Genomic DNA, 13,712 nt, shown 5'->3' with positions numbered 1-13,712 from the left:
GGAGGTCCCACAATAATGATACACACTGACACTAGGGGAGGTCCCACAATAATGATACACACTGACACTAGGGGAGGTCCCACAATAATGATACACACTGACACTAGGGGAGGTCCCACAATAATGATACACACTGACACTAGGGGAGGTCCCACAATAATTATACACAGTGACACTAGGGGAGGTCCCACATTAATGATACACACTGACACTAGGGGAGGTCCCACAATAATGATACACACTGACACCAATGGAGGTCCCACAATAATTATACACACTGACACTAGGGGAGGTCCCACATTAATGATACACACTGACACTAGGGGAGGTCCCACAATAATAATACACACTGACACTAGGGGAGGTCCCACAATAATGATACACACTGAGACTAGGGGAGGTCCCACAATAATGACACACCGACACCAGGGGAGGTCCCACAATAAATGACACACACAGATACAAACGGAGTTTCCTCAATAATGACACACACTGACACTAGGGGAGGTCTCACAATAATAATACACATTGACACTAGGGGAGGTCCCACAATAATGATACACTGATGCTGGGGCAGGTCCCACCATAATGACACACAAACTACAGTTGGTCCCACAATAATGACACAATGGCACCAGTGGAGGTCCCACAATAATGACACGCTAACAATAGTGGAGGTTCCCCAATGACACAATGGCACCAGTGGAGGTCCCACAATAATGACACGCTAACAATAGTGGAGGTTCCCCAATGACACAATGGCACCAGTGGAGGTCCCACAATAATGACACGCTAACAATAGTGGAGGTTCCCCAATGACACAATGGCACCAGTGGAGGTCCCACAATAATGACACGCTAACAATAGTGGAGGTTCCCCAATAATGACACACTGGCAACATAGCACCCTATCATAATGCGCAGTAACCATTGCATGTAAAAATGACAGGTGGACTATACTCAGCACTAGCAAATCATTATTGGGCCGTTATCACCTCTGTGACAGTTTATCAATTTGTATACATAGCAAACATTTTCTTCTTAGTGTCAATACTTCAAAACAATTTTTACACAGAGCTGTAGGCACTTTTACGCCTGTATCTGAAGGAGACATCAAAGAACAATTACTACATTTGATTCCTTGTTCTTCATTTACTATTTTCTTCTATTTTCTGGATACTTGTGAATACATCTGGAAGCAAAATTAAAGAGAAGAGTAGGGGGGGGGGGGGAGGGGGGGTTGAAGAGCAGGGAGAGTGAGGGGAGGAAGAGAGGTTTTTGGCGGGGGTGGGGGATGCATAAGGCTCTCTGCAGCCAAGGTGCACGCCTCTTCCTCTGCAGGCTCTTGATTGGTGGACTGTGTTCCTTCCATTTTTAGACTGAAAAGTTCTTGGGATTCTTCACTTCAGGAAGCAGGAAAGGAAAAAGCAAGCAAGCATCAAGTGAATTACTACTTTAAGCTCACCTGCATCCCACTGCGCGTCTTCATGATGGGGATAGCCTTCAAGAACTCTGGGTCCAGGCGGTTCTTGCTGGTGGCTGTGAAGAGAAGACAAGAATCAGAGATCTGGGGAAGTAACAAAAAGAAGAAATTGAAGGATTGCAGATTTTTGTACAACGTTTTTGTAATTGCTGCAGCACTTTTGCAGTCTATACTCCGAATCCACATGCATGTGCCAGGTCTAGCTCCAGAACATAATGGTCATCCCAAAGGCTGGTGCCAAGCTCAGTACAGGACACCTATTACCCAAAGGTCAAGTACATATGCATTTGGATTATGGATAACCACAACACCTTAACAATGGCCAGCACTGGACATATCACAGTAGTAAAAAGATAGGAGTGTGCGTCTGAGGTCTGTCATTTAGAAGTCTAATCGGAAGGGTGCATTAGAGTGCTTTGGTTATAAATACTTCACATGATTTGTCTCTTTGTAGCATTTTTTTGGTCCCACTGCAGAGATCAAATGTGCCACACACGGAGTCAGAGCTAGAGCTCTCCAAACGGCAAAGATCATGCTCCCTGCTAACTGCAGGGCTATAGGTCTGATTTAGCAAGGGGCTTGTGGGACCTCTGCAGAGAGACTACAGCTTCCACACAGACAGCAATGGTCTTTCTCTAGCATTCTGGCAGGTGGTAGGCTTTTCTACTAAGGATGTGGCTGCTTTCTAAAGAAATGTAACTGTATTACACCCCTTTTGTGTTGAAATACCTGGAATCTATTTAGCTGATATAAACATTTAGTCGGACATTAAAAACCATGTGTCCTTTGTTCAGTGCTAACAGGTTCCCTTGTAGCCCACCTCATCTTTTTTCCTTGCTCCCCAGCAACTCTGAGTGTAATCCTTGTCGAAGCTTACACAGGAGTAATCAGATCTGGCAACTGGGTGCTCAGCACTGCATTCTGAGAGAGGAAGAGGAGGTTGCATGTCCCTCAATATTTGGAAGTACCAGGCATTTTCAAGGGCTCCAGCATATGAATGGTGCAGCAGGGGAGTGTCACCCACAGAAGTATCAGTGAGTGAGGAAGAAGTGGGCAAGCAAGAGAACCTGATACAGTGTGCCAGTGTGATTTAGTACAGAGAATTCCACCGAACAATGAATGAATGAGCCGGAAAACATGTTAACCACCCTCTATGTGTGTAGGTTCATGTAGGGCATTATGAATTACCCAGCTTCTTCTTGGCGTCCTCGAAGGCTTGCTCGAAGTGCAGCCTAGCGTCTGGGGTGCCGAATTCGAATATGAAAGAGTCGGTGCCATCAGCCTTGGTGGTTGTCAGCTCCACTTTGTTTGGTGGGAAAGACATTGAGTAGGAGAGGGACTGCTTCTCTGCCAGCTCACGATGCACGGAGGCCATCATGTCTTTGATGACATCATCAAGACTCTGCCAAAACAAGAATGTGTTACACAAAGAAAAATACAATGCTATACCTCTGTCTAGTCATTAAGAGCCGTTCACCATTCAAGTAGATCAGGCATGGCCAAACTGTGGCCCCCCAGCTGTGGAACTACGAATCCCATGAGGCTTTGCAAGATTCTCACAGCCAGACATGACTCCCGGAGAGAGATGCTTCATGGGATTTGTTGTTTCACCACAGCTGGAGGGCCGGAGTTTGGCCATTCCTGAAGTAGATGTAAACCCTAGATGGAGGACGTTTCATTTGCTATAGCACTGTGTATTATAAACAACTACCATTTTTATTTTAATAAAATAATTTTATTTCACGCTTTGTTGCATCTGTGCCGCTGATTGTCTGCAGCCTCTTTGAAGCCACTTCCTGTCTACATGCATGCCTGCAATGCATGGTTTTTCTCAGACTGGGTTTCCTGATGGTTAAATACAAGTGGGTTGAGGGTAAGCTTTCAAGAGACTTTCTCATTTTGTCCCTACATGGGCTTCATATAGCCAAAACAACAAAAACTGCAAAAAAAAAGGGCACTAAGCCAGCTGCAAGTTTATAGAAAATTTGGTGAAATGGCTCCTAATTTAGGACTGGCTTTGCAAGCTCTTGTAGGAAAAGGTCTATAGACATTCTGAACTAGGGTTCTGTGGAATCCTAGACTACCTCCAGAGGTCTCTAGGGGGTTCCTGGAACAATTTCTGCCTCTTAAATGAGGAAGCACAAAAATCAATGATTTTTTTGGCCATCTGTAAGCAGGGCATTCTTCCCAATGCGCATTCTTCTAGGTCCCCTTACTGACCACAGTGTGAGAGGGAACTTCTCCACTGAACACCAATGTAAAGGGACTCTTCTTCCAATGAACAATAATGTAAAAGGGTCCTTTTCCCACTGAAGACCTATCTAAGGGGACCTCTCTCCTCTGGCCATCAATCTAAGGGAACCTCTCTCCTTTGGCCATCAATCTAAGGGAACCTCTCTCCTCTGGCCATCAATCTAAGGGGGCTCTTCCCCACTGACCACCAATCTAAAGGGGATCTTCTGCCAATGATCAATAATGTAAGAGTGTCCTTCTCCCACTGAAGACCTATCTAAGGGGACCTCTCTCCTCTGGCCATCAATCTAAGAGGGCTCTTCCCCACTGACCACCAATCTAAAAGGGTGAACTTCTCCACTGACCACCAATGTAAAGGGGCTCTTCTTCCAATGACCACCAATGTAAAGATGATCTTCTTCCATTGACCAATAATGTAAGAGCGTCCTTCTCCCACTGAAGACCCATCTAAGGAGCCTCCTCTCCTCTGACCACCAATCTGAAGGGGGCCTTCTCCACAGACCTCTAATGTACGGGGGAACTTCTCCACTGACCAATAGAGTAAAGGGGTTATTTTTCCAATGCCCACTAATGTAAAGAGGATCTTCTTCCATTGACCAATAATGTAAGAGCGTCCTTCTCCCACTGGAGACCTATCTTGGGGGGCCCTAAGACCTAAAAGTTATTTTAATGGTTCCGTCATGTTAATGGCTCGTTATATAAAAAGTGACACCTTAGCAGCTGACAGCTATCGGGTTGTGTGAAATCATTGGTGTACTCCTGCCGCGTTTGTACAGATTTACATACAGCAAACCCTGTGCCGAACTAATCTACATTGTTTTTGATCTTCTGTGACAACAACACGCTTGTTATGTGTTGTGCCGGCTGTGTCTAGACGCTGTGATGTACACCGGAATCAGACAAAATTCTAATTATATTTTTGACTTGTGTTTCTCCGCGCTGCCCTATTACGGTTAGTGAGCAAAACAAATCTCTTGTTTATCCGTCCTGCCGGCACATAGAAGAAAATATTTACACGTATGGAGCAAGCACTTTGGCGTGTTTGTAGCTGCGATAATCAGGCCAAATATAATAAGGACAGCGGTTGGCTAATCAGGTGCCGATTCACATGACAAAAACAACTTTAAGGGCTCGTTCTGGCCCTAACGCACTGCGTCGCACTGTGGACAGACTCACTATGTTGTGGGGCAGGAGGGCGCAATGCGATCGGCCGCACGGGATCGCAAGGCACATTATGCCTGCGGTCTGGTCCGATCAAAATAGTGCTTGCAGCATTTTGTTCAGACCGGACCGCAGGCATTATGTGCCTTGTGATCACGTGCGGCCGATCTCATTGCGCCCTCCTGCCCCACAGCATAGTGAGCCGGCTGCAATCCTATGCAGTGCGTTCTGGCCAGAATTGGGCTGGAACGCACTGAATCTGGTGTGAACGAGGCCTAAAAATAAATCCAAGTACAGAAAGGGCTTTACTTGTAAGGACAGCTACATACAGTACAAGTTGTAAGCAATGCAACCAATTCAAGCATCAGACGACTGGACAACTATCTGTCCATTACCTGAGCGCACAGGATAGTGCAGGTAACACTTTTTAAAAAGTACATTTGGAATAAAATGCCCTCACAAATGAGACTTGATCACGAGCATATCTGCAGGTTGAAAGTCTCACCACAAGCATCAGGTGCTTCTTAAAATCAACAAATTGTTCTTCAGAAATGCTGGCTGGATAATGGATGGACAATGACTTTAAAAGGAGAAGCATTGGGAGAGTAAAATGTACTCTTTCCAATACAAGTGTCACATGCCGGCTCTATAAAATCGAGAGCCGAGCGATCACACACCGTTGATTGCTCAGCTCACGGTCTTCTCCCTGCAGAGAGCGGTGACTTTCAATCACCAGTATCCGCAGGGATCCACCCTCATCCCTTCTCATTGGAGGGACAGACAGGGTAGGGGGCGGCCACAGCTGGCTCTGGCACTAGAGAGGCAGAGCCAGCTGTCAATCAAGCAGCAGGGTGGATCTCGACAATATTGTTGCGTCACGGCTCTGAGCTGCCAGCAAATAGGGCAGTAGCCTGCTAGATGCTGACTTTGGGTCACAGGAGGACATTGGTAATTGTACTCCTGATACCCAAAAGAGGACTTAAAAGTGACATTAAACCCTCAGATTTTTTAACATAAACAAATACTGTAATGTTTTTCCCCTATTGTCATCCATGGTAGTTTCCCTTCTCTTTGCTGCTCTTTCTTTTTAAATCCTCATGTCTTCTCATGCTGGGTGAGAACTTCTCTTTGCAGCTGAGTGCCTCTTCCTGTAGTGCTGGCTCAGGTTACAAACTTACACACAGACACCGTGTATCCATTCCAGAGACAAGGAAGTCTGCTGCAAAACAGAAGTTCTGCCCAGCATGAGAACAGATACAGATTTAAAAGGAAGAGCAGCAAAGAGAAGGGAAACTACCATGGATTACAATAAGGCACACATTACAGTATTGGTTTATGTTAAAAAATCTGAGGGTTTAATGTCACTTTTAGCCAAAAAAGTTGGCTTAGTTCTCTTCTAAAATAAAGATTTATTGAAATTTTGGATAATAAACTTTTTATATAAAAAGGTGTATGTATCATTATCTCAAATGTCTTTAAATATTAAATCTCTGATAAATGATGGATGTGGTATGTTGGCCCGATAAGAAGAAGGAACAATTACTGATTTACATATCTTTGCCACATTGCACAGGCAGAACAATCCCTCTGCTACTTCTTGGCTCAGTTCTACGACTTCCGCAGAGTCACCTCCCTGCTAACTGGACAGAGGTGGTGATGCTACGTCAATGTCCAAATAAAAAGATCAGCGAAAGCTAATAAGTGTGTCACCTGCTTGGTTGTGTGCGAGTGCAGCAGAGCAGCGCAGATCACAAAACTGGTTGGACAGAATTACAAATCCTGCAATATGCATATATGATATTTTTTAAAGCGTTACTCCACCTTTTTGCAAAAATGTAGCAACAGCGATCCTATAATCAAAGGGAATTCCTATTTTTTGTTTGCATTGATTCCTGCAGTGTATTGTACCCACAATCAGTGCATTTTGGGTGCAATACATGAGCCCTATCAATATTTACCTCCAGCCTCAGGTCTGTATGGAGGCTTGGACCTGCTGTATAGGGGTGGAGGAAGTGCGGCTGTGCGATAGAAGGTGTGATGTAGCTTAGAGGGAGTGGATTCTCCTGTGCATTCTGCATAGGTGGCAGATGTAGTCTCATCGTATGTATGCCATCAACATGCTGACCAATCCAAGTCAAGAAGTAAGGATCAATAGGTGGTGCAGAGACTTCTCCAAAATGTTGGACAAACTGTTTGTTAATGGTCACTGTGTCTTAGCCCTCATTCACACGTGTACCGGCCGGCTCGTTCAGATCCATGCTGCGTGCACGGCCATATGGGGCGGCTCCTGGGAAGGACAGGCGCTGCGTGTGATTCGTATTCAGCAGCCTGTCCTTCTCTATCGGCATATGCGGCCGTACGCCGCCCTACACTCACCCCAAGTGCAGGCCCGTACGGGTGTCCCTGCTCGGACGCAGACAGGATCCATGCCGTCAGCGTACGAGTACAGACACCCGCACAGACGTCCAGGGCGGGTGAGCGGATGGGGGCGTACAAAAGGACAGGCTGCTGTGTACAAATCACACGCAGCGCCTGTCCTTCCCAGGAGCTGCCCCATATGCACGCAGCTTGAACCTGTACGGGCCGGCCATTACCCGTGTGAATGAGTGGCTTAAACTCTACCCAAAATGAAAGGAAGAAGCTCCTGTTTAATGGTCAACATATCTCCCACCTGGTGAGGGAAGCTGAGGGTTTCGGACAGTTTGCTGATTTGCCCCATGGTGCTTAGATCTTCGTCCAGCCGGCCGATAATCTTCTGAACACTGTCTCGGTTTGAGGCTTGGGATGTCCCTGAGGAATAAGACTATATATTAGTATTGATGGTTTAACACAACTTTTTGGGGTAAAGTATAACTAACTACATTCTAGTGCTTAAATGTCAAGGCCAGCCAACACTATATTTTTAGTTTGGGACCGAGTGGTGAGGGGTTAGACCAGGGGTGCGCAACTCCAGCCCCCCAGCTGTGCTTTAACTACATATCCCAACATGCTTCTGCCTCTGGGAGTTATGACTGTAACCGTCAGTCTTGCAATGCCTCATGGGACTTGTAGTTCTACCAACAGAGGACCGGAGTTGCCAACCCCTGGGTCAGATCCTCTGCACTCCACTGACCCTACAAGAAGTAAGACTGTCCTCAACAGGGACACTGACAGAAAATAACTCCTCCCCACTCTACTAAAGAAAAGTAAAGAGATACCCCTTACTTCCTGTCCCGGTGACCACACAGGAAGTGAATGAAAACCTACCAAATGAATTCACACACCTTACACAGCGTGGAGCCCTTCCTCAAATCAACCAAAAACATTTTCGCAGAAGTTGGGTTGTCAAGGGAAATTTCTGTGTATTTTCAGGAAATGCAATTCTACTCTAAAGTAATTTCGGCTTTTTTTTACATGCCGGCTGTTCCATATTTGTTTTTACCAGTTACCATCAAATTTGTAAATGCTCCTCCTAGAGGTCCGTACATGAGGGGATGTTTTCAGCATCCCTGACTAGTGCACAAAGTAGACATGTGCGATTCGTTTCGTTCCGAATCAAATTTCGGACTAATTTTCTGAAATTCGGACTCATACGAATTTCCGAATCCCAATGCGTCCGAATGAGTCAGAAACCGAACTTCTGTTTCCGAATTTTGGATCCCGTCCGAATTTCGTTCAAAAACTAAACTGAATCGGACATGTGACTTTTCTGGCCAATCAGATGTGTTTTCGGTTTAATGCATCCAAATGGCTCTGAATGCCTCCGAATTTTTATTACGGCAACATGGGAGCCATATACAGTATATACATATAATACTAAAGCTCCCAGACCCGAATGGCATATACAATTCGGAAATTTGGATCCTAAATGCCATTCGGGTCTGGGAGATTCAGCTTTAGTTTTCATATCTGTATATGGTTTTCTGTGATATTTGCAACAAATATTCATACACTCGTCCAAAACTAAAGAAAATTTGGATTTGGTCCGAATCCAAAACCTGAACCGAATTGAATTTCGGATCCGAATCCCAAAATAACCAAACCAAATTTTTCCGCAGCTTACATGTCTAATATTTAATGATGTATTAAATGAATACAAAGCTGCATCAATCTGTGTCTTTTACATCTGCCCAGAGTTCAGCTTTTATCGAGGCCGCCATCGCTCCGTGGCGTCTGCGTGACTATGAGAATCTTGCAATGCCTCATGGGATTTGTAGTTCCACCACAGCCGGAGGACCACAGTTTGCCCACCCCTGATCTACATGACTCCCAGACGCGAATGGCATCCGGGATCCAAATTTCTGAATTGCATTGGGGAGCTCCTGAATGCCATTTGGGTCTGTGAGCCATATACATATATTACTAAAGCTGAGGCTCCCAGACCCGAATGGCATTCAGGAGCTCCCCAATGCAATTCAGACATTTGGATCCCGCATACCATTCGGGTCTGGGAGCCTCAGCTTTAGTATTAATATCTGTATATGGTTTTCTGTGGTATTCGCAACGAATATTCGTAAGCTCATCCGAATCTAACGAAAATTTGGATTTCGTCCGAATCCGAAACCCAAACCGAATTGAATTCCGGATCCGAGTCCCGAAATAACCAAACCGAATTTTTCTGCAGCTTACATGTCTAGAACAAAGCTGCGTTAGCCTCATAAAAAGTTTGCACTTTCAACCAGTCAGACCTGACCCATAGCACTGCAATGAGTGAAAGAAGCACACCGCAGTCATTGTGCAGTACTACTAAACAGGAAGCAGAGCCTGCATATGTAATGAGTAAATACGGCTGCACCCTGTACATATACAACACAACATATACACAGAAACAAAGTATTTCATGTTCACATGTGAAAGAAATATATGACAAGTATACAGTCTCATCACTCTGGGTTAATGTATTGAAAACAAGCTTGAATATGTAATAGTTCGAGGCAGCCATACTTCTCACATAATAACATTGGGAAACATTTTCAAAACTGGAGCAGAAAAAATCTGGAGCAGCTGTGCATGGCAACCAATCAGCTTCTCTCTTTCATTTTCAAATCTTAACTGAACAAACTGAAGAGGGAAGCTGATTGGTTGCCATGCACAGCTGCTCCAGTTTTGATAACTTCCCTTCATTGTATCCATAGAGCTGCACAGTGGATGTGTCTTGCAGATCCTCACTACAAGTCCCGGTCCATCTAACTGTAGACAAAAGGCCCCAATGGAAAACGCCCTACAAAACGGCCCAAAGTAGTCCCGGGACCTTTTCAGGCGTGGGCCGTTTTGTAGGGCGTTAGGGACGGGCAGAAATACGGCAAGGTGGGAACGAGGGCATTGACTACAATGCAATTTATATTTTTGACCGTTTTGTAGAGCGTTCGTCGAGCGTACAACGCCCTACAAAACGGTCAGGTGTGAACGAGGGCTAAGTCACATGATGGGGTTTGGAGGAAAACATTTTTAATGCATGCCAAGGTTGGATCAAGTGGAGTGCCAGTTTTAACCTCCCTGGCGGTATGATTTTTTTCTTTCCTTTTTTGGTTCTATTTTTTTTTCTTCGTTATTTACTTTTAAATCTCCCGCCGCTTCCGCCCCCCCTGCAACGCGGACGCTCGCAAGGGACGGAACCCGGAAGATGGAGGACACAGAGCTGCTCGAGGAAGAAGGTAAGAGACGCGCTGGGTATTCCCGAGTGTGGCTCAGGGTTACCATTTATGGCACAGAAAATTAACCCCGAGCCACACTCGGGAATACCGCTAAGGAGGTTAATGACAGGTGCCCTTCAACGCACTCGTTAAAAGATTAAACAAATGATTTTGCTGACCACCCGAAAAACATCCAATTAGATGTACTGTAGTGCTCATGTGCCAAGAAGTGAGCCGATAGGAGGAGAGAGCAGTGTGACAGAGAGATGAGCTCATCAGTCTTCTGCTTCTCCATTCACTGTCCAGTCACAGACTGGGGGAGGGACAAGACCTGTAAGTATTATTTATCTGCAGCAGAGGAAAATCAGGTCTTCTGCCCAGCCATACAAGGCTGTGCTGTGTGTTTTGGTTTCTGGATGGACTTGATGGATGTAAATACATCTTTGGCAGGTCACACAGCTTCTATATGTTGTCATATGTGTATTTATGCAATTTAATGTAGCTCAGCTTTAACTATGAGACCTGGTACATGTGTCTATATCAAGCTATGGTTTGGTTAGCAGCATGCATTGATGAAGGAAGAATCACGCATTATAGAACTGCAGGTCCCAGCATGCACTGCCACAGTTCCTTAGGAACTTGCTGCACATAGCCGCAGGACCTGTAAAAGGTTTTTATATACAAGTGCAAGGAGCTACTTCTGAAAATAAGCATGAGCTATTATTTATGGTGGGAATGTTGGTACATGTGGAAGGGTGCGTATAACAGGGACATTCGGGAGCAAACCTTTGACAATATCCACGTCTTCCAGGGGCAGTTTCCAGAGCAGCTTGTACTTGCTGGAGATGTCAATCACACTGGCCGCTGTGTATCTGAAACGCAAGACATTGTTATAGCTGCAGTACCAAAACAGACCACCAGAGGGCACAATGACTCACACCATCACCAGGGCTACGTACTTAGTGCACATGGCAAAAGCATTAAAATGTATCTAAAGCCAAAACCTTTTTGGGATGGAGTAGAAAATAATTGGAGCCCCTGTCGGTTTTTTTTTCTGTGCCCTGTTTGGTAGCTTTTCCTTCCTGTCCAGGAGACAAAGGGAGGGAAAATCCCCTCTCAGACTCTTGTGCCCATTGGAATATTTTCCAATGAAACTTTACCCATATCTTTGAAATGACAACAAACACACCTTTAGAAATGTTTAGTAATGACAATCTACAAACACTTACTTCTAGATAGTTGCCGCTTTTTATTCTTTGCATATCTTATTTTTCTTTTCCTCCCCATTCTTTTCAGTGGCCATATTTACTAAGGGCAGATGAATCCATCTTCCTTTACTTCCTGGAACTCTGGCACATGTGACTAGGACATGTAACCATGTCCATCATCTCAGGGGAGGAAAATGCCTTTCCCTGAGATCTTCTGTCCCTGAGATAAAGGTCACCAGGACAAAAGAAGACCCAATGGGGACACAGCCAGCAATAAAAAAAAAAACAGACAGAGGCTAAAAAACATTTGGACTTTATATAGACTTTCAATCACATTTCTGCATAGACATTGTAGCTCATGTAGCTATGAATGGGCCCTTATAGCTTCCCCTTACAAATGCACTAAACGGAAGAACATAAATGTCAGCGAGCCCCATAGCAAAGCTTTGGATTTCTACATAAAATGCATTGTCACGCAGCAACACTGAGTTTTACTGCAGGAAGGGGACAATTGTGATCCTTTTCTTTGCCTGCGCTTACTGAAACATTGGCCAACTAAAGTGATTAAGCCTCTAAACCCATCAGTGTGTAATCATGAACAAAAGCTGCGCTCCAGTCACTGCCTGGAGATGAAGGATTAAACGTTGATTATTGACGAAGAGTCAACATTTTCATATCAGTAACTCCTTCCTGCTGGCTGTAGGACGTAGCAGAACTGCAGGGGGCCGTAACGCCGTGCTGCCACATATACGAGTACCTATTTTGCGCCTAATTGCGCCCCGCACTGTCACCAGATAGGTCCCGGTGATCTAGCAATGATCAGGAGCCAGGAGAATGTGTTGCCAGTCACGTGATCACTGTGACAGCCAATCACAGTAATGATATGATTGCAAAGTCTATTTGCGGCCAAGCAAACAGATGAAGGTGCTTCGGGATTAAGCTCCACTTACAGACCAGGAGAGGGGTGGAGGCAGAAAGGGGTGAAGAGCATTTGTGATGTTAGATGAGAAGAACTGGCTCATAATTGGAGTTCCAATTCATCCAAAAGGTGCTCAGTAGGGTTGAGGTCATGGCTCTGGCCAGGCCATTTGAGTCCTCCACACCAAACTCTTCACACCATGAGGGGAATTTATCAAAACTGGAGCAAACAGAATCTGGAGCAGATTTGCACTGCAGCCAATCAGCTTCCCTCTCTCATTTTCAAATCTTACCTGAGTAAACTGAAGAAAGATGCTGATTGGTTGCCATGGGCAACTGCTCCAGATTCTGTTTGCCCTAGTCTTGATGAATTCCCCCATGTCTTTATGGAGCTAGCTATGTACATAGGCGACAGTCATACTGGAGGAGAAGAAGACCTTCACCAAACTGTTACCACAAGGTGGAATTCTCACAATTTTCTAAAATGTCTTTCTATGCTGTTGGATTAACAATCCCCTTCACAAGGAGCACCTGAACTCAATCATTTGGAGGGGTGACAACAAACTTTTGGCTATATATTTTATGTGTCACCTTTCACCGGGCTCTCCCACCACTCTGTTTATTATTCCGAGCCGGGAGTTCAAACCCTGTGTAAGCTCAATGTCGAAGCTTACACAGGGGTCACGTCTTAGGCCTCATTCACACTGGAAACGTCCCACACATACAGCTCCGTGCACGGCCGCATCGGGCAGCTCCCGGGAAGGACAGGTGCTGCGTGTGATTAGTACGCAGCCCCCGTCCTTCTCTATGGGACTACACGGCCGTACGCTCACCTCAAGTGCAGGTCCATAGGGGTTCGAGTTTCCTGGCTCGGACGCAGACAGGATCCATCCTGTCAGCGTATGACAGCACACAGACGTGCAGGGCGGATGAGCGTAGGGGGGCGTACGGCCGCGTAGTCCCATAGAGAAGGACAGGGTCTATGTACTAAATGACACGCAGCACCTGTCCTTCCCGGGAGCTGCCCGATACGGCCCTGCACGCAGCACGGATCTGTACGTGCGGGCTGATTCCAGTG

General features: G+C 45.5%; 1 protein-coding gene across 1 annotated transcript in view; it reads right to left on the bottom strand.

The window, feature by feature from the left end:
* ARHGEF17 (Rho guanine nucleotide exchange factor 17) overlaps positions 1-13,712 on the bottom strand; it is a 211,503-nt gene that overhangs the window by 17,981 nt on the left and 179,810 nt on the right. Inside the window, 4 exon segments of the mRNA XM_018553269.1 lie at positions 1,465-1,538; positions 2,671-2,884; positions 7,568-7,686; positions 11,295-11,380. Coding sequence (XP_018408771.1) covers positions 1,465-1,538; positions 2,671-2,884; positions 7,568-7,686; positions 11,295-11,380 — 493 coding nt within the window.

This window comes from Nanorana parkeri, unplaced genomic scaffold (assembly GCF_000935625.1).
Source record: "Nanorana parkeri isolate BGI_ZX_2015 unplaced genomic scaffold, ASM93562v1 scaffold114, whole genome shotgun sequence".
Lineage (NCBI taxonomy): Eukaryota > Metazoa > Chordata > Amphibia > Anura > Dicroglossidae > Nanorana > Nanorana parkeri.
The sequence above is the reverse complement of the archived record's forward strand: the minus strand, read 5'-3'. Positions and strand labels throughout refer to the sequence as shown.